The following is a 20,578-nucleotide window of genomic DNA, read 5'->3' on the forward strand; positions in this document are numbered from 1 at the left end:
CTACAGAGTGAGTTACAGGATAGCCAAGGCTACACAGAGAAACCCTGTCTCAAAAGAGCAAAATAAATAAATAACTTGAAATGGGAAGACCTACTTTTAATCCAGATCTTTTGAGACAGGAAGATTCACTTTAAGCTGGGCCATACCTTCTGGTGTCAGCCAATATATAGGACATGAAAGCAGGGCACTTTTGCTTTTTGCCTGCTTGCTCTCTCTTCCAAGGTGATTCCTTCATTGGCATTACAGCCTACTTCTTCAGTATTGTGGTGTATACTGAAGACCGTTTAGCCTTATGTACTGAACTACTAGATTCTTGTTCCTTCTGTTGCTAGACAGCCATTGTGGGCCAGCTGGACCACAGCCTATAAGTCATTCTGAAAAAACCCATATATATGATTTTACATTTATTTATATATGCAAATATGTTTGTGTATAATATATATTCTATAAATTCTATTCCTCTAGATAACCCTGACTAATACACTAATAAAATGCTTTTAAAAACTTAAAAAGAGGGGCTGGAGAGATGGCTCAGAGGTTAAGGGCACTGGCTGCTCTTCCAGAGGACCTGAGTTCAGTTCCCGGTGTCCACATGGTGGCTCACAGCCGTCTACAATGAGATCTGGTGCCCTCTGCTGGCGTGCAGGCGGTAGAGCATTCATATATATACAATAAATAAAATGTAAAAAGTAATAAAACTTTTTAAAACCACCTAGCTGGGGATGTGGGTCCGTTGTCAGACTCTTTACCTGCCATGCACAAGGCCCTGGGTTAGGCCGGAGCACTATATAAAAGGCTGGCACAAGCCTGTAACTCCAGCCCTGAGTGGACACAGGCAGGTTGGGGACTTGTTCCCCTCGGCTTCTTGGGGAGCTTCAGTCTGGACTACATGGGTCCATCAAGTCCAGGACATCGTCCAGGCAAGGCAAGCATTCTGCTACTGGGCTGTTTGTTTGAGACAGGGCTTCTCTGTGCAGTCCTACTGTCCTGGACTCACTTTGTTGACCAGACTGGCCTCGAACTCACAGAAGTTCCTGCCTCTGCCTTCAGAGTGCTGGGGTCAAAGGCGTGCTCCACCGCCATCCCCGGCTGAGCCTCTTCACGTCTGTGTGCTGTGCCTCACATGACAGCACCTGGGAAGCAGAGGCAAGACCTTCCAGAGGGCCTAGGTTCAATCCCCAGAGACGCAATGGTCTGTAACGCCAGTACCAGAGGACCCTTCGCCCTCTTCTGGCTACTGCAGGAACTGCAGACACATAAGGCACATGGACACAAGACCAAACTCCCGTCCATACAGATTATATATGTGATCTAAATTATATATACACACACACGTTTAAAGTGTCTTATCCAGTGGATGAAGGGCAGAACCCGAAATTGCTCCCTTAAAGCTGATGATCAGGCAAGGATTGAAAACCTCTGCTGGGCATGGTGGCGTAGGCCTTGGTAGATCTCTGTGAGTTCAAGGCTAGCCTGGCCTACGTATTGAATTCAGGCCAGCCAAGGCTACATACTGAGACCCTGTCTTAAAGAAAACAAAAACAAAAACAAAACAACCTCTGTAGCAAATGAAAACATACGAGAAATGTCTGTATCAGGGATCAGTGCAATCGAGTCTGCGATGCCAGCGTCAATTCCGAAGGCTCCGCCCCTCACTGCTAAAAATGCCACTTCCGGCTGGGGTGTAGCTCCGTTGGTAAAGTGCCTCCCGGCAGGCACAGGGTCGGAGTTCAAGCCCATAAGCAGGGTGTGGTTCGAGGGAGTGAGGCTGGCACCCCGAGGCAGGGGGACACTACATCAGGGTCACCCTGATTACACAGTGAAGCCTGGGCGATGCGAGGCTCTCAGAGGGAGAAAGACACTGACACATTTGAAGGGTGTGGGCAAGGGTAGCAAAAGTCCAGGGTGTGGAGCCCAGTCAAGGCAATGGCGCAGGTGAGCAGAGGCCGGGAGAGTAGCTTTTATTTAGACATCTGAGACATGTACGAAGGAATAAATTCGGTTCTGGAAGCTCATCAAGCAGAGGGGCCCTGCTTCCCAGCAGCTCCTGGGTTAGCGCAATCAATTGAAGGCCTGCTGGGAGTACAGGTGCCACTAGATCACCGTAATGTACCGTTGCAAAAGGACAGGTGTTCCTCAGATTCTCACAAGCCCCCGTCACAAGTATTACAAAAGAAAATGAGTAAAATCACATCGTGCAGATCTTAAAATTGTGTTCACCGTTTAGCTCAGAGATCTCACCACCTTCACTCCCCGCTGACCTCATCAGCCAGGTGTTCCCAGGCAGGGAGAAGGCAGCTTTGGCTGGCAACCTGCTTCCCGTTCTCCCTAGACAGCCAGCACTGACCAGCAGGGGGAGGCACAGGTAGAAGTGGGGCAGGGAGCAGAGGGGAATTAGCCCTCTGCTCCACAGTGAAGCTTGGTGGAGGGCGGAGCTGCTGGGGAGGAGGGTCCAGACCCTGCATTCAGTCAGAGTCGCTGCTGGAAGAGGAGGAGGAGGACGAGGAGGAGTGCTGCAAGGGCAAAGGACATAGCATCAGATGACCCCTGACAGCTCCAAGGGCCATTCTCGATGCCCCACCCTCCACCCAAATGTCCAGGAGGCAACAGTCTCATACCGTCCTGCCCCACAAACAACAAAATCAAGGCTTTCCTTCAGCAGTGAGAGTCCAGGACTGGTCACGCTGTCCTCAGCACTGCACAGAGCTGAACATGTCGCCTAGGGGCCAAGACTCTCATTCCCACACCTAGCCAAGGCCAGGAACACGGAAGGAACATGGCATGGGCAGTTCTAGAAAGCAGCTGCCACTTCTGAGTCCCTACTCATTAGGCGTGAGTAACGATAACAAGGGAGAATCTACGCACCCAGGAGAACATAGGGCTGGCAGCTGTATGGGTGCTGCGGCACTCCCAAGCCCCACCAGGGGAAAAGGCGGGGAAGGTGGGAGAGACAGACGGCGGGAGAAATCCCACCCAAGGATCCACACAGATTTAGTCCATCAACTGCCATTAAAAACACTTTTAGACTCTCCCGTGTCCTCTCCCTCGCTCAGTCTCTCCTTTTCTTCTTACTGCTCACATTTCTACCAAAGACCTAGAATTAGGAGCCAAAACCCACCAAGCAAACATCAGGCATAAAAGCCTCAAGATTGGTGCTCATCCAGGTCCTCAGGGAAGCTCCCACCCTCCCGAATAACAACCAGTACTCCTGGGCAAGGCGGGTGTCCTGCAAAGGAAACTCTCCCTTTACCCCGGTCTTTGTTGGCAGCTGAGTCACAGGAAGAACGCCTAGGTAACTAACACAGCACCCTGAGAACGCTGGAGGAGATAAAGGGAATCCAGGAACTAGGGCCATATTTCCACTCTGTGAATTATTATATGTGGCTTTGCTTTGTCACAGGACTGACTCAAATGACATTTACACAACCTCAGGTGTGTCCAGTTTGCCAAAGGATACAGCCGGAGTTGGGGAGACAGCAGGAGTTACTGGTAAGGTAGTGAGCACAGAAAGGGAAAGCGCTTTTGGAGCTCATTGCCTCCAAGACCTTCCCTTTTCAGACAGGAGGTCCCATGCCTCGATATTGTTAAATTCCTCTCAGGAGGATTATTTTACATAAGGAAAAGCCATCTGCCAGAGTAAGCCCTTTCCCGTGCCCACAAAGCCCCTTCTTCGAGCCCTGCTCAGCCCTCGTCCTCCCGAGGTCACCAACCTTCCCGTGCTTGTGGTGTTTGTGCATCTTCTTGTGAGCTTTCTTCATTTTCTTCCGAGTCTTCTTGTCTATCACTATTCCCGGGCCTACCATGCCAGGAGCCAGAGGATTCACAGGGCACATGCCAGGAGCAGGAGGTGGGCACGGGGGAGGGTAGGGACCTGAAGGTTGGTACCCTGGACACCCTGGCTGTGGTACCGGGTAAGGTGGCCGGCATGGAGGGAAAGCTGGGTTTCCCTGGGGAATTCCTGGAGGGCAGGGGCCAGGAGGGAAGGCAGGATTGACAGGTGGTGGACAGACAGGATTGGCACCTCCTGGGCACACGGCATGGGGCGGATATGGATTTGGCCCTGGAGGGAGAACCAGAGAATAAAGATTAGGACTGTCCAGAACCTCTGTCAACAAATAACAAAAATTACTGCTTTTCTTAACGCTTGTGGAAGGCAGAGGGTGGCAGCAGTGGTCCAATGACTTTGCTTTTTCTTGGGGTTGTGGGGTGGATACAGAAACTTCCTGTTTCATTGCAAAATGAGCTGGGGTGGGCAGAGCAGAGCCCAGGTACTCACCAGCACTAGGGTTCCACATGTCCAGGTGCTAGGTCAGCCTAGGAAGCAAAAGAGACAAACACCTGAAGGTCCCGGGAAGGCAAGGGGTTGTTCTAGAGCCCTACCCTCCAGCCTCGGCCTCTCTCTCCGCTCTCACTGATAGCACTACTGCGACCTCACAGCACTCAGGAGGCAGAGGCAGGCGGGTCCCCAAATTCTAGGCTAGCCTGGTCTAAAGGGAGAGTTCCAGAACAGCCAGGGCTACACAGACAAAACCCTGTGTCGAAAAACCAAACCGAACCAAACCAGGGCAAGTTTCCTTCCTCCTTGCAGCGCCCTGAGAGCCTCGAAGCCAGGTCCCTGAACCCTCTGAACCTCAGGAATGCTGCTCCCGGCCCCTCCCGCTTTCACTGTCTCACCTGGCGGCTAACTCTGTCCCCATTTCCCTGGAAAGGAACCGGAGGCCTTTAACCATCCGCAGTGAGAGAGGGGCCCAAGCTCCCGGTCCCACCCGGGCCACCCCTGAAGTGGAGCTAAGAGAAGGACACTCCAGGTCCCCAAAGGCTTAGATAAGGACAGGGAGGGAGGGAGGGAGGGAGAGAGAGAGAGAGAGAGAGAGAGAGAGAGAGCAAAGAGAAAGGGCAAACGGAGCGCCTGGTTCCCAGCTTTAAGCGCACTCCTGGCCCAGCTAAGAGGAAAGAAGGGACTCTACGATGGCAGATGCCTGTCACCTTCCCAGGACCGCCGGGCCTGCTCCCGTCCTGCTTCCCTGTCTGGGTTCGCACTTCCTGCTCACCCCTATTCATGCTCTGCTTCTGCTCCGCCCCTGTGGCCCTGTGACACTTACGCGGTCACTCGGCACGATTGGAGAACTGACTTGTCAATCGCTGTGGTCCAGCTAAACTGCGGCCACTAGGCGGAGCCTTCGGAAAGCACAGCGCGATGAAATAGGCAAACAGACCAGAATTGCTGCTTAGGGTGAGGCCGGGGCAGGGCCAGCTGCCAGCAAACCCCTGAGCCGGGATAGGCTTTCGCTGGTTCTCTGTTTTGTGTAGATTGATTGACTGATTTTTCGAGGTGTGTTTCTCTGTGTAGCCCTGGCTGTCCTGGACTCTTGCAAACCAGCTGGCTTCGAACTCACAGCCATCCGCCTGCCTCTGCCTCCCGAGCACTGGAGTTATAGGTGTGCACCAAAGCGCCCGGCTGGATTTGCTATTAAATTATTTTTGTGTACGAGTGTTCTGCCAGAGTGTATGCTCATCACGCGCCTGCTGGATGACCTCGGAGGTCATGGGATCCCCTGTAACCGAAGTTGGTGGTTGTGAGCAGCCTCGAGGGTGCTGGGAACTGAATTCAGCGTGAGAAGCAAGCGCTCCGAGCTGTCAGTTTGAGGTTACAGTACGTTTGAGAGTACAGTACGTTAGGTTTTTGTTGTTTTTGTTGTTGTTGTTATTGTTTTAAAGGCAGTAGTAGCCTAGCCAGCTGGCCCTTGTCTAATCCAGAGCTTGAGAGAAGAGAATCAGAATTTAAGGACAGGGTTAGCTTCTCAGAGAATTTGAGAGAGAGAGCCTTGTGGTGGTGGAGCAGGCCTTTAATCCCTGCACTCCGGAGGAAGAATCTCTGAGTCTAAGGCCAGCTTGGTCTACAGAGTGAGATCTAGGGCAGTCACAGCTACACAGAGAAACCCTGTCTGAAAAAACAAACTCAGAAAAAGAAGGAAGTGCTGCGGAGTCCCAGCCAGCTTCTACCTAACAGCCTGTGGAAAGCAAAGAGCCGTTCCTGGGGGAAAGACAGATTTCCTCATCTCTCACAAGCTCAAAACAAAAACCTAGAGCATCCTTTTGTTGTTGTTTTTCTTGAGATAGGGTCTCACTGTGTAGCCCATGACAGCAGCTCCCCTACCTCAGCCTCCCTCGTGGGATGGAATTACAAGTGTGCCACTCTCTGAGGCATACCCCCCCCCCCGCTGTTGTTTTTGTTTTTCATTTCTTTCCTTATTTCCTTTCTTTCTTTCTTTCTTTCTTTCTTTCTTTCTTTCCTTTCTTTCTTTCTTTCTTTTCTTTCTTTCTTTCTTTCTTTTTCAAGACAGGGTTTCTCTGTGTAGTCTTGGCTGTCCTGGACTCATTTTGTAGACCACCAGGCTGGCCTGGACCTCCCTGAGTGCTGGGCTTATAGGCATGTGCCACCGCTGCCTGTCTAATTTCGTTTTGTTTTGAGACAGGATCTCACACTTAGCCTAGGATGGCTTAAACTCCCTATGTAGCCAAGATGACCTTGAACTTTTATTAATATTTTAAACAATCATTATTAGGTGTGATGGCTATTTTTGGCTGTAACCTTGACTACATCTAGAATTAACTGAAATTCAAAATTGGAGGGCACAGCTCTGAGGTTTTTGTTGACTCTGAAGTGGGCGGGTCCATACTTAGTCCAATCTTGGGGTGGGGAGACACACCTTCCATCTGGGCCACACCTACAAGCCTGGCTAGGACCTGGAAGAAGGAAGCTTTAACTCTTTGCATGCTTGCTCTCTCTTGTCCACTTCTTCTCTTGAAGTAGAGCCCACTTCTTTAGGATTCCAGCATCTACTGAAGACCAGCTGAGACATCCAGCCTTGTGGACTGAGCAGCTACTCGTCTTTCTGTTCCTAGTCAGCCATTGTTGGATTAGCTGGGCTTCGGCCTGTAGACACTCTAACAAACCCTATTTATCTATATCTATGTCTTTATCTATTTACCTATAGATGGACAGAGAGACTTTATAAGTTCTATTACGCTAAAGAACCCTGACTAATATATTAGGGTAAAACAAAATCTTCACTTTTTTTGTTTTGTTTTGTTTTTTGAAACAGGGTTTCTCTCTGTAGCCATGGCTGTCCTGAAAATTAGTCCTGTCTTAATCTATAGAATCTGAAGGAAAACATGTATACGTGTACATTTATCTTTTAAAACACACCTTTTTGAAAATATCTGGAATGGGGGTTGGAGAGATCATTCAGAGGTTGAGAGCACTGGCTGCTCTTCCAAAGGTCCTAGGTTCCATTCCCAGCAACCACATGGTGGCTCACAACCACCTATAGTGAGATCTGGTGTGCAGGCAGAATACTGTATAAATAATAAATAAATCTTTAAAAAAAAAAGAGTTGCTGTGGCCCTGGTGTCTCGTCACTGAACTAGAACTGTAACTCAGAGTTCCAGGCCAAAATGATGGAACATTTGGGTTTGGAGGATGATGATAGCTACATAATAGTGTGAATTAATTTAATGCTGCTGAAGATGTGCATTTGAAAAAAAATATTTTGTATGGCCTCACAATGAGTGCGTATCGGACAGGACCAGCTAGCCTGTGTGGCTCCATTTTAGTGTCTCTGCTGCAGAAGCAGTTTAGTGCGCTGCTGTTTGTGTGCTTGCTTATCCTTGTGTGTTCTGTGGCATGGAGGTGCCACAGAGGCCAGAAGAGGCCAGCAGTACCCCAGAACCAGAACAAAGGGCAGCTGGGAGCCTTCCGATAGCGCTGCTTGGAGCTGAGCCCTGGTCATCAGCCGCGGTCGTGGAAACTTTGATCCTCCCTGCTCACAACTCAGATTTGCTCCCCCTCCACTTCCCCGGCACTGGGATTACAAGCGTGTGCTACAGTTCATGCAGTGCGAGGGTGGAACCCAGGGCTTTGGGCATCAGCTTCAGCCTCAGCACCCTGTGTTCAAAGCTCTCCTGTCACCCCTGACACAGCACCCCACTGTGTGCACTTCAGAGACCTCAGAACCTTCAGGGCAGCGCTTCCTCCTGACCCTCCTGTTCCCCCAGTGCCCAGCAGGAGATGCTGCCATTTGAGAAGTAATCCTGGTGGTGCTCGGGAGATGGATTAGAAGAGCATGTATTGCTCTTCCTAAGGACCCAAGTTCAGTACCCAGCACCTGAATCAAGTGGCTCACAACTCCAGCCCAGGAGTATCCAATGCCTTTGGCTCTGCAGCCATCTTCTTATGTACACACTGCACACACACACACACACACATGAAACTATACATAGTTAAAGTAATATAAAGAAAATCTTCAAAAGTAAATGTTGGTGCTGGCCATGGTGGCACACACCTTTAATCCTAGCACTGGGAGACAGAGACAGGTGGATTTCTGTGATTTCAAGGCCAGCCTGGTCTACAAAGTGAGTTCCAAGCCAGCCAGAGCTACATAGTATAGTGAGGCCTTGTGTAATAAATAAATAAGCAAATGCTAGCGCCTCCGGCCCAAGGCTGGGACTGCTGAGGAAAGAGGATTGTTGCAAGTTTGAGGCTAGCCTAGGCTACATGCTGAGTAGTCAGCCAAGGCTACACATCAGGACCCTGCCTCAAAACCAAAGAATAAATAAAGAGCTGAAGGTATAGCTTAGGAGCTCAGAGCAACTACTGCTCGAGCAAAGGACTTGTTCCCAGCACTCACATGGCGGCTCACAGCTGCCAGTAGCTCCAGCTCCAGGGCTCAGACACCCTCTTCCGGCCTCCTACGTCTCCTGCATGCACGTGGTAGACACAAACTCACAGACACGTGTACTATAAACAAACAGACCTTAAAGCAATCAGCACGCATTGGTGGAAAAGCAGAGCAGGGCGACGGGCCCAAGGACACCAGGGAACCCTGGCTTTATTCTCTTCTTTCCTGAGCGCGTCCACCCACGGGTTAGGGACCACGGACAAAGACAGCAATAGGTGTACGATCACAGGGGTGCGCGCGCACAAACTCGTTTACACGTGAACGCTGGTGCTGACAGGCTGAGGACGAGAGCCGGGGAGGCAAGCGCCCTGCTGAGGCCTGCAGGGGAGAGTGGCAGAGGCAGGCGCTGACGGGCAGGGAGGCGGGCAGCCCTGAGGAGGGAAAGCCAGGGCTGCCAGGCGCTGCTGCACACAGTCCGCCGTGAGCCGCGCTTCGGGATCCGCATCCCAGCAGTCTTCCAGGAGTTCCCTCAGCCCCCCGGGGTCCTGCGGGACGGACTAGATGGCAGGCCTGGCCCAGGCCCCGGCCTGCCCTGCACGCCCCCTTCGCCTCCCCCACGGGTGGGGTACCCCAGCCCAGCGCCCCCAGCCCGGCCCCCCCAGCCCAGCCCTCCCAGCCCGGCCCCCCCAGCCCAGCCCCTAAAGCCCAGCCCCCCAGCCCGGCCCCTGAAGCCTGGCCCCCCCAACCCAGCTCCTGAAGCCGGGCCCCCCAACCCAGCTCCTGAAGCCTGGCCCCCCCAACCCAGCTCCTGAAGCCTGGCCCCCCCAGCCCGGCCCTTTGAGGTCTGTTCCCTGTGACAGACTCCATAGGGTCTGCCCTTGGCTCTGAGGAGAATTCAGGCCTCCATTAGCCCACCCAACAGAAGCCTGTACGGTAGGAAGTTCAGGCAGGAGAGGGGCGAAGGGGCAGCTCGGAAACTGAGCGTGAAGAGCTCTGCCCTTTCCCTATCAGGTCGTGCTATGCCTAGACCTAGGTATCCTGGTGTACCCAGAACCGGCTTGAATTGGCCCAGAGCAGAAACACAGCTGTCCAGCACAAAATGGTGGGGCCCTGGGTTGAATTTGGGGAGCTACAGTACCTTAAGGGACCCTGACATGGGGGTAGAGCTCCGAGGAGTAGAGAAGTCCTAGAGGGCTTCCTGGGGGAGGTGACTGAGCCAAAAACGTAACTGATGGAGGAAGGGGAAGGTCCAGAGCTCAGGTGGGCGGACCCACGTACGGAACTTACAGAAGGGAAAGGTACACTGAGGCCGGCGTCCCCCGGTCCCCGGCTGGCCGGCCCGTGGCTCCTTACCGTGGCAGAGCAGCTCCACGCGGCCGGGATGCTGGGGCGCTTCCTCTCCTCCACCGCCAAGGCCCAGAGCTCGCAGGCGCTGGGGTTGCTGCCCAGCTCCGCCTCATAGGCCAGCTGAAAAGGCGGGGGCCTGCGGTCTGGAAGAGGCAGGCACAGACTGTCACCCCAGCGGGCGAGGGGTGTCACGGCCTCCGGGAATGGCCAGAGGCGCAGCCGAGCCCTCATCAGCCAGGCCGGTGGGGGCGACCTTACCCGGGCTCAAGTCTGAGCAGCGGCTCAGGATCTCCCACAGGAGCAGAGCCAGGGAGTAGACGTCGGCCCTCTGGAGGGCCGTGCCCCAGTCCTGGAGGTCCAGAGTCTTGTCCAGGAGCTCGGGAGCCATGTACCTCTGGGTGCCGGCCTGCGGGACCAGATGCGGGAGGCCGAGGGCGGCTCTGCGGCAGCCGGTCCCGAAGCTCTGGCCCACCCGCCCCCAGTTACAGCCTTGGCCCTGTCAGGTCTCACCCGTCAAGCACACTCACTTCCAAGATGGCAGCTGGGCCTCGGGGCTGAGCAGGGGCCGAGGCAGGGGGCTGAGCAAGGCCAGGCAGCACCAGGGCCAGGCCCAGGTCTCCAATGGCGCAGGACCGGTCCTCTCGGACGAACACATTCTGGCTGCTCAGGTCTCGGTGAGCAATGCCCGGTTTGTACCGGCCTGGGGAGAGCCACAGCTTTCGGGGCGCTGGCCACTTACCCCCCCCCGTCCCCCACTGCCGCTGCCTTACCGTCCTGCCAGCGCTCCTGGTGGAGAAACGCCAGGCCCTCGGCCAGGGACAGAGCCATCCTCAGGGAACTTCCCCAGTCACTGGTGTACTGCGTCAGGTAGCGGCACAGGGAGCCCTGGGGGAGGGCAGAGGGAGGCGCCAGGCACAGAGCTGGGGGCTTCACTCCAGGGAGCAGGGAGGAGCTGGGGGGCTTCACTCCAGGGAGCAGGGAAGAGCTGGGGGGGGCTTCACTCCAGGGAGCAGGGAAGAGCTGGGGGGGCTTCACTCCAGGGAGCAGGGAGCTCCTGACGGACCCCACACCAGCCCACTCCACCCCGGCACACAGACGCCCTGACGAACCAGGTCAGGGCACTGCAGACAGTGGGGGCGTGCGGCTACGTGTCAGTCAAAGTGACGGGAACATAGTAACTCTAGTTGGTGTGATACTGCAGGCCTGCCGTCCAGCACTCAGGAGTGCAAGGACGAGGATTAGGAACAAGCCAATCCCAGTTAGAGGAGACCCTGCCCAAAAGCACACACACACACACACACACACACACACACACACACACACTTTATAACTAGCTAGACATGGCAGCACACGCACGGAATCTCAGCTCTCAAGACACAGAAGCGGGAAGCTCCTACATTTAAGGCTGAACATGGCTGGGGTGGGGCGTGACTCAGTTCACTGCTGTTGAGCACTTGCTCTTCCCCACGCCCTTCAAACAAGCCCTCCCTCGACCCTCAGGAGGACCCCAGGGTGAAGGTGATCACCGTCAATTTTTTTCCTTTTTCTTTTTTCCCTCCGTTATTTAAAAAAAGAAAAGCCAAACAGTAAACGTATCTGTGTGGGGTATGTGTCTGTAGATGGGCGACAAGGCACATGTGGAGGGCAGAGGACGGCTGGCCAAGAGCTGGTCTTCCAGGGATGGACCCCGGGGGAGGCGCCTTTCCCTCGGGCCTTCTTCCGGGTCCTTTGTCCTTCTCCCTTCCTTCCCTCCCCCTTCTTTCAGGCAGGATCCCACATCACCCTGGCCCACACCTCGTCACTGTGAGGCTGCCAAGCTGCGTGCAGGGAGCCTCCTGCCTCTGCCTCCCGAGTGCCCGCAGAGCAAGCAGCACACCAGGCTGCGGGTGGGGCTGGGTGGGTGCCTGAGGTCAAAGGGCGAGGCAGGAGTGCAGCTGTCACCCAGGCAGTCTCGGGGGCTGACTCAGAGGATTCAGGACAAAGGTGCAGGGTGGCTGTCCCATGACCCGGGTGTCAGGCCTGCACGCACACACACTGGGCAGAGCAATGGAGGAGGAGGGGCTGGAGCAGCCTGTCACTGGCAGGCTGACACCTTCATAGCTGTGGAAGCTGTGTGCAGGAAGCACTGGGCCTCGGGAAGGTGACCAAGACTTAGAGACTTCAATAAACCGCAGTGTAAAGATGCACTAAGTGTCACGGCTGTAAAGCAACGAGCAGCATTTGTGAAAGTCAGAGGGAGCTAAGAGACCAGGAAGGAACTGTATGTGTGCATTTGTGTGCCTGTCGTCTGTGTGTCTGTGTGCGTTCTTTTGAGACAGGTTCTCTCACTAACCTGGAGCCACTCAGTGGGCAGCCCGGCCAGCGGGCCCCAGAGGCCTGTGTCCACCTCTCAAGCACACAGCAGCTCTCGGTTTCCCCGCTTCCTTTCCTTGTCCTTGGGATCACAGGCGCGCACCACCGCACCCAGCTCTCATTTGTCCTTTCTTTTTTAACAATTACTTTACTTTTAGCCAAGTGCAGTGGCGCATGCCTTTAGTCAAAGAGGCAGAGGCAGAAGGATCTCTGTGAGTTCGAGGCCAACCTGGTCTACAGATTGAGCCCAGGACAGCCAGGGCTACACAGAGAGACCCTGTTTCAGGCAAACAAACAAACGAACAAACAGAACTGTGTTTTGCTTTTGGGCTGGGGGGGGTGTGACTCCCTGGTTCTGAGCACACAGGGCTTTTAGTAGGCCACACCAGGCAGGAGCTGCCTATAACTCCAGCTCCAGGACACCTGATGCCCTTATCTCTGCACACCCGCACTCGTGTGCACACACCCACACACACACAGGAACACAAACCTATAAATAAAAATAAGCCTAAAAAAATTTAAGTGTGTGTGTGTATGTTTATGTGTGAGAGAATGCATGTTTACAGGTGCCCATGGGGACCCACAGCTGGGGTCACGGGCAACTTTTACCCCCGTGTGGGTGCTAGGAGCCTAGGTCCTCTGGGAGAGCAGCCAGCACTCTTGGCTGAGGAACCATCCCTTCTGCCCCGGATCTGGCTTGTGTAAGCTCTGACTAAGCCTCCTCAGCAGGCCGCACAGTCATTTCTCAACGCGGTCAAAAGGGAACTTTCCAGAACTCAGGATCGCAGCAGTAACAGCTGTGAAGGCTGACCCAGGCCTGGGAAAGGGTCACTGCATTCAAGCACTGACAGGTTGGGAGCAAAGGCGGGCAGGGATCTGACTGGGATTAGCAGGAGGAGCACACTCTCAAGTCACAGATCCTGGCAGGTCAGTTTCCTTTTCCCATCTAAGGATGGTCCTCTCTACCTCACAGTACACTTCTAAAGGCAAAGAGCCAGGGTGCAAAGCGCCCTGACATGGACGCCCAATGCCTCCCAGTCATTGGCAGGTCCAGGCTCCATGAGCCCCACCTTTGCCTACTTCCTCCTCTTCACTCTTTGGTTTTCTTTTGGATAGGGTCTTACTGTGTAGCCTCTGCTGGCCTTGAACTCGCAACTCCGCCTGCCTCCCAAATGCTGGAGTCTGGGTGCGTGCTGCTGCACTCAGGCCTGTTTTGTTTCTTTGAATCATGGTCTTGTGCTGCCCGGGCTTGCCTGAGATTCACTTCCATCCCCTCCTGTCAGCCTCCGAAGTGCTGGGATTAGTCAAGTCTCACCACACCCAGCTTCCCTCCTCTTCTCACCTCAGATCACACACATTCCTCTTTATATTAAAAAGCAATAATAACCCAAGGGACTGGAAGAGGGGCTCAGCGGTCACACTGGCTGCTCCCCAGGGGACTGGGTTTCATTTCCACAGAGCAGCTCCCCCGAACTCCAGTGTGCTTGGTTTGCTCTCACGGGCGCCGGGCATGCCGTGGTGGACAGACATCCACGCCGCTGAAACACCTATACACACAATTTGTTCTCAGCTATTGTTATCATTGTGGGAGGGAGAGGGAGGGGTGTGTGGAGGTCGGAGGATGACGCCGTGGAGCTCTCTCCTTTCACCTCCACGTGGGTTCTGGGGCTGGAACTCGGGTCCCCAAGGCCTGCTAAGCAAGCATCCTTACCAGCTCAGCCCTCGGGTCGGATCTCAGTATTCTTTCTTTTACTTTTTAAAATGATTTGTTTACTTTTATATGCATTGGTGTTTTACCTGCCAGTGTGTCTGTGTGAGGGTGTCAGATCCCCCGGCATTGGAGTTACAGACAGTTGTGAGCTGCCCTGTGAGCACTGGCGGGAATTGAACCCAGGTCCTCTGGAAGAGCTGCCAGTGCTCTTAACCACTGAGCCGTCTCTCCAGCCCCCTTAGTATTATTTCATTTTTCACAGTATCCAGTGCCTTCTCCTTTAGCTCTCTGCACACTCAACATTTGCTTCTTCTTTCTGTTTATCCGTTTCTGTGACCCATTAGTCTACACAACCTGTAAAATCAGGGGCCATGTGTGCTTTCTCAGCGCCTGGCAGTACTTGTCATATAGTCTATAAATATTGGTTAAATGCACATAGAAATGAGCTTGGAAACCATGCCTGGAAAGTCTAGCCAGGCAGAGGTAGAACACACCTGTGATCCCAGCGCCTGGGAGGCAGAGGCAGCTGGAGCTCTGAATTCGAGGCCAGCCTGGTCTACAGAGTAAGTCCAGGACTACATAAACAACTGTCTTAAATTATTCTAAGGCAAGTATGAAGCCGGAGAGGAGGGTGGGTGAGGCCCGCTGTCACGTAGCACCCCACTTCCACGAGCACACACACACACGGGCACACGGGCACACACACGGGCACACACACACACGGGCACACGGGCACACACACACATACACGGGCACACACACACACGGGCACAGTGCACACTACAGAGCGCAGACGTTTCTCTTTGCTCACCTTAGGGTACAGTTCCAGTACCAGCAAAGGGCCAGAGGGCAGGGGCCCAGGCGCCCCCTGGCCAGCAGTGATAAACCGCGCGATGTGGTCGTGCCGTAGGCCGGGCAGCTGATACACAGCTCTCTCAGCTCGGAACTGGGCCACAGCCCTTGGGGGAAAGGCCTTGATGGCTACCATCTCACCCTGCAGCCTCCCGGCCCAGACGACTGCATGACCTCCTTCCTGGATTACCTGGTGGGGAGACATGGGCTGAGTGTGGCTGAGTGTGGCCCGCAGACCCCAGGGTGCCAGGGCCCGCCCCCCTTCCCGGGGCACCTGGGAGAAGCAGAGCTCAGCCAGCTCAGGCAGCTCCTCGCTGCAGTCTCCCCCTGAGCCAGAGCCCGGCTCTGGGTCTGCCTCGCCGTGCGCTCCGCAGGCCTTCCTCTGTAGCAGGGCTGAAGCGGAGAAGACTTAGGGTAGGCTGCCCGAGCGTGGACACACCCAGGGGTCCATGCGGGGAGAGAGAGCTTCTTGCAGGGAAATGTGGGCTACCCAGATCCCAGGACTGGGGGAGCAGCAGAGCCCGGAGAAGGCGCGAAGCCTTGGGGACACTTCCGGCTGTCTCGAGGGAGGGGCGGGAGAGATCAGTACCCAGGATGATGCTGCTGAGCAGCAGCGTGAGGAACATTCCCAGCAACAGCAGAGCCATCCAGATGGGCCCACCTGGACCTGGACGGCAAGGCAAGGACGTGGGTGAGCACTGGGCCTCTCCCCTCTTCAAAGAGACTGCTTTGCAAACCACCCCCATGCTGGTCACAAGCCCCCTTATCTCCCAGTCACTAGGGCAACCAACTTCCCAAGGCCACGGGAGGAAAACTCCGGGTGTGTGGGGGGTGAGAACTCGGCCCTGCTCTCCTCCGGACCTATGCTCCGCCCCTCCGCGCTCTAGGACCCCGCGGAAGGCATCTACCTGGGGTGACCTGGGGGTCCTGGGGGCCAGGAGTCCCTTGGGTCCCTGAAGGAGGCAGATGGCTGTAGTTGGCATTGCAGAAGTCGGTCCCACAGGAGCACGTGAAGAGAGTGGAGCTGGGGCTGGGGTGGGCCCGAGGCGTGGGGTCACAGTGGCGGGATTCGCAGCCTGGCTCGTCACTGTCCCGGCATCCTGACGGGGTGGGGTTAGCGAGAGCTCCACACACTCCAGTCTCCCCTACCCCAGCTCTCACCCACCAGATAGTTCACCTTGCATCTCCACTTGTGCCCGGCCGTGGGTCAGATTCCAGATTCCAAAGCAGCAATGGCTGTAGAGGCAGCGAATGCCCTTGGGGGGCCCTGGTCCCGCGCCCAGCACTTCCCCCAGGGTCTTTGTGCTCCCCCGCACGCCAGGAGCCTCGAAGAACACACAGGTTCTCCTTTTTGGGGACACTGAAGTCCAAGGTAAAGAAAGGGGAGTCAAGAAGGGAATGGAGGCAAACAGCAGCCAAGGGACAGATGACGAAAGGTGATGTCTGCATCTCAGGTGGATCAGCAGAGGCCTGGTGCGTGGTCCGCACGTGGCTTTGCCCTTCGTATTCATTCATCTAGCTCACCCACTTCTTTCAAATGGCCCCTGCTTCCCCTCCTGATGTAGGGACCCCGCCCTCTCTGTAGACACTTACCTTGTGCAGCCGTAGGAAGCAGTGTCCAAAGCCACAGCATCCCCAGCACCCTGCTAAAGGGTGGCATCAGGACAGCAAAAAACGGGCACAGCTGCCCCAGCCAGGCTTCCGACAGATACAGGGCACTGTGGGCTCCCAAGCCCTCAATCCCCAACTCCGCCTCCCTCTGTCCCATCCCAGTCTCTGTGGGGGAGAAGGCTGCTGTGGGGGAGAGAAGGGAGGGCTGGAGAACCAGTCTCATATCCTTTCTCCAACCACCTCCTCTTTCCTCTGCAGAGGGGGAGGCAGGGACCTTGGCTGCCTGGCTGGGAACCCTGTGATAACAGCTCCACGTCTCTACCCTCTGCTGGCCTTGAAGGTGCTGGATCTCCTACCTTTCTCAGACGGAGCTGCTTACCTCTGCCCAAGATGGTTCCCATATCCCGAGGGCTCAGACCTGTACATTCTCCATGGCCCATACTGGACTTGATCTCATTTTCCAAACTCAAAATTCAGAAAGGATATGGATAGTTTCAGAGTTAAAAAAAAATCACAGGCCAGGTGCGGTGGTGCACGCCTTTGATCTGAGCACTCAGGAGGCAGAGGCAGGTGGATCTCTTTGAGTTTGAGGCCAGCCTGGTCTACAGAGTGAGTCCAGGACAGCCAGGGCTCTGTTATACAGAGAAACACTGTCTCAATCGCCAGGCTGGTGAGATGGCACCGTGGTCAAAAGCACTTGCCATTCTCTTAGAATCAGGTTTGGTTTGTCCACATGGCAGCTCACAACTGTCCATAACTCCAGGTCCAGGAGATCTGACACCTGCCCCCCAACACAAACATATATGCAGGCAAAACACCAATGCACATAAATAAAAATAATTTATTGAAAAAAGAAAAAACATTGGAAATGGTTATAATTCCAGCACTCAGGAGGCAGAGGAAAGTTTGTGAAATCTCTGTGAGTTTGAGGCCAACCTGGTCTGTATGGTTCCAGGACAGCCAGAGTTATATAGTGAGACCCTGTCTCGGAAAAAAAATGGTTAGAATGGTAGATTTTGTTGTGTATTTTACCATAATGAAGAAAGGAAACAGCTAACATAATAGCAGGCACTCACCTAGAGTGTCTGGCACAAGCAGCATAGTCCTCCCATCGCTGGGAAGATAGTTACTGAGCATCGCCAGTGTTTTAGAGAACGGCCAGGCTGGGCATTTTTAAGGCATTTAGCTTTTTTCGCTAAGATATTTATTATTATTATTATTATTATTTTATTAATTACACTTTATTCACTTTGTATCCCTCTATAAATCCCACCCTCCTCGCCTCCTAATCCCACCTTCCCTCCCCCTTCTTCAGGAATGCCCCTCCCCAAGTCCGCCGGTAGGGGAGGTCCTCCTCTCCTTCCTTCTGATCTTAGTCTATCAGATCTCATCAGGACTGGCTGCATTGTCATCTTCTGTGGCCTGGTAAGCCTGCTCCCCCTCAGGGGGAGGTGATCGAAGAGCAGGCCAATCAGTTCATGTCAGAGGCAGTCCCTCTTCCCATTACTATGTTAAGATATTTATTGTTATTTCCACTGTATAGGTAAGAAAATTCAGTGTAGGTGAGGTGTTCATGGTCATTCTGATAAAAAAAAGGCAGAGCTGAGATTTGGCCCTGGATATTATGAATAAGAGCCCAGGTTCTAGTCTGCGTTGTACAGTGTTGCCTTAAAACAATTGCACACTTCAGTGAGCAAAGAAATGTTTCCATACGGCATGCGGAGCACTCCTTTCATCCCAGCACTCAGGAGGCAGAGGCAGGTGGATCGCTGAGTTCGAGGCCAGCCTGGTCTACACGGCAAGTTCCAGCACAGAGATGGCGACACAGCCTGTGTCTCCAAAAATTTTCCACTGTTTGCGATATTTCCGTTTTTGAATTTGGATTGCTGGGAAGCGTGGAGCAAGCCCGCTAACTTTCCTCTCCAGGCTAACAGCTGGGAGGTTCACAGTCTCACCACCGGAGGGCAGCAGACACGGGAGCCGCTGGTCCCTGCGGGCCAAGCGCAGGGGACGCACCTCCAAACCGTCCTAAGCCACCGGGCTATGACATACAAAGGGAGGCCAGCGCGTGTGTACAGGGCACGTCCTAAGAACCAAGCAGCGTGCGCGGCTTGTGGTGCAAGCGCCCATTTCCACAGCGTGAGCATGGGCTTCAAAGGGGACGGCTCCTGGCTTCTGTCCCTGTGGCAGCTGCCTGGAAACCCTTCCCCAGAACGACCTAGCGTAGCTGAGGCGAGGGTCCCAGCTCACGGGAGGCGGCGGCCAGGGCCAGGCGGCGGCCGTGCTTCGCTGGCCCTGCGAGGTGCGGGCCGCTGCGCTCAGTTCCTGCCCACTTCCTCCAGCAGGATCAGATAAGCGGGACGTGGCACCGAAGATCAAATGGCTCCTTCTGTCTGGAATGTCTCTGGAGAACCTCTCCTCCAGAGTGGGAGCGGGGCGAGGCTGCCGCGGGCTCCTCGGCTGGGCCTGGGGTCACCACTTCTTTTGAAGACAGAAACAACCCAGAAGCCAGTCCTGGTGCTCAGGACTGTCGTTTCAGCATCTGGGGGGAGGAGGCAGGAGGACTGCTGCAAGGTTGAGGCCATCTTGGTCTACACAGTCCGTCCCAGGCCTTGCCTCAAGGTGGGGTGGTTGGACAGAACCCCAGCTGGAATCCCACGCACCAGCACGAAACTGTGGCTGCACACCCGGATAAGCCAGGCTCAGCGAGTAAGGGCGTGCGTCCTTGTTTTCACAGAGAAGCCAGCACCCTCTTCTCGGACATCTGCACACATGTGCCTGGACACAAGTGCACACGCATCTCCACAGTCTCCCTCCCCACGTGTGTGTGACACAGTCTGTGATCTCAGCTACTTAGCTGAGGTAGGAGGCTTCAAGGTCTGCGGGGTACAGCCTAGGCAGCTTACAAAACATCCCAGGGCTTGAGAGGCACAGGCGGGGCGGGTGTGGGTGGGGAGACAGACGCTGAGAAAGGTGGAAAGGGCCTACAGTGGGAAGCCAGGGCGGAGAAGACACGGTGTCCGCCACATTCTGGCTGTCCGCTGACTTCCTTCTGTTTCACCACCAGACACGCCCCCCGCCCGCCACACACCCGGAGACAGCTTTGTAGATCGAGCTGTCTCTGCCGCCTCAGAGCTGAGATCACAGACGTAAGCCACCACCAACTTGGCTTCTATTTATTCTTTGCACCTATTTCACAACGTGTGTTGTGTATGCACACGTTCGTGCCACAGCACGTGTGAAAGTGAGGCCAACCCTCTCACTTTCCTGAGGATTCAAACTCTGGGGGTTGGGCTTAGGGGCAAGTTGAGCCCATCTATCCAGCCCCTTTTTACATCTGTTATTTAAAAGATTTTATTATTAGAGACAGGGTCTCACTAGCCTTGGATGTCCTTTGACTCTTGTTTTTTGAGACAGGGTTTCTCTGTGTAGCACTGACTCCCTGGAACTCACTTTCTAGAGCAGGCAGGCCTCACACTCAGGTCTGCCGGTCTCTGCTTCCTGAATGCTGGGATTACAAGAGTGCACCCCCACCCCCACCCCGCTTGCAGCCAGCATTCTTTAGCCCCCGACAACTGCTTTGTTTTGTCTGGAGCAAGGCCTCACTGTGTATCCTCAGCTGAAGTGAACTCACCACTATCTACCTGCCTTTGTCTGCACCAAGAGTGCTGGGATTAAAGGTGTGCTGGTCCACATTTGCTGTCCACCTTCGGCTTTCTGTGGATGTGCTGCATTTGTGGAGTTCAGAAAACAACAGCAGTCTGTTTTCTCCTTCAGGCAACCCATCCCAGGGGTTGAACTCAGGTTGTCAGAACCCACAGCGAGGCCCCTACCCGCCCAGCCCCCTCCCGCACATCATGACTCTGCCACAAGGAAGTCTTTGGGAGCACACAGCTACTGAAAGAAGTCACTGGTCTGCATCCAGGAGGCTGGCAGTAATCTGGAAAAATCTTAAACAAAACGGTGTAACTTGCTTCCACTGACTTTGGGAATGAGAATAATTACATCAGCAACCTGAAAAGGC

At 54.4% G+C, this 20,578-nt stretch overlaps 2 protein-coding genes across 7 annotated transcripts; both read right to left on the reverse strand.

The window, feature by feature from the left end:
* Positions 1-1,945: 1,945 nt before the first annotated feature.
* On the reverse strand, positions 1,946-10,109 carry Prr13 (proline rich 13). Of its 4 annotated transcripts, XM_060388529.1 has the most exons (5): positions 4,987-5,034; positions 4,675-4,701; positions 4,277-4,314; positions 3,711-4,060; positions 1,946-2,513 (listed from the first exon to the last, which is right to left on the reverse strand). In XM_060388529.1, the coding sequence occupies exons 3-5, from the start codon at positions 4,293-4,295 to the stop codon at positions 2,466-2,468; spliced, it is 417 nt and encodes a 138-aa protein (XP_060244512.1). In that variant the 5' UTR covers positions 4,296-4,314; positions 4,675-4,701; positions 4,987-5,034; the 3' UTR covers positions 1,946-2,465. The 4 variants fall into 4 exon arrangements, with proteins under 4 accessions (XP_060244512.1, XP_060244513.1, XP_021499165.1 ...); XM_060388530.1 differs by lacking the exons at positions 4,675-4,701; positions 4,987-5,034 and adding an exon at positions 10,035-10,109; XM_021643490.2 differs by lacking the exon at positions 4,675-4,701 and having other exon boundaries at positions 4,987-5,103.
* Positions 8,799-16,667, reverse strand: Amhr2 (anti-Mullerian hormone receptor type 2). 3 transcript variants are annotated; one of them, XM_060388528.1, is made up of 12 exons: positions 16,537-16,667; positions 16,121-16,303; positions 15,852-16,043; positions 15,533-15,610; positions 15,218-15,336; positions 14,903-15,133; positions 10,799-10,913; positions 10,556-10,728; positions 10,287-10,434; positions 10,035-10,171; positions 9,820-9,909; positions 9,092-9,226 (listed from the first exon to the last, which is right to left on the reverse strand). In XM_060388528.1, exons 1-11 carry the CDS (start codon positions 16,601-16,603, stop codon positions 9,868-9,870), a joined length of 1,485 nt encoding a protein of 494 aa, XP_060244511.1. In that variant the 5' UTR covers positions 16,604-16,667; the 3' UTR covers positions 9,092-9,226; positions 9,820-9,867. The 3 variants fall into 3 exon arrangements, with proteins under 3 accessions (XP_060244510.1, XP_060244509.1, XP_060244511.1); XM_060388527.1 differs by lacking the exon at positions 9,820-9,909 and having other exon boundaries at positions 8,799-9,112; XM_060388526.1 differs by lacking the exon at positions 9,820-9,909 and having other exon boundaries at positions 8,799-9,226.
* Between the last annotated feature and the right edge of the window lie 3,911 nt (positions 16,668-20,578).

This window comes from Meriones unguiculatus, chromosome 8, assembly GCF_030254825.1.
Source record: "Meriones unguiculatus strain TT.TT164.6M chromosome 8, Bangor_MerUng_6.1, whole genome shotgun sequence".
Taxonomy (NCBI): Eukaryota; Metazoa; Chordata; class Mammalia; order Rodentia; family Muridae; genus Meriones; species Meriones unguiculatus.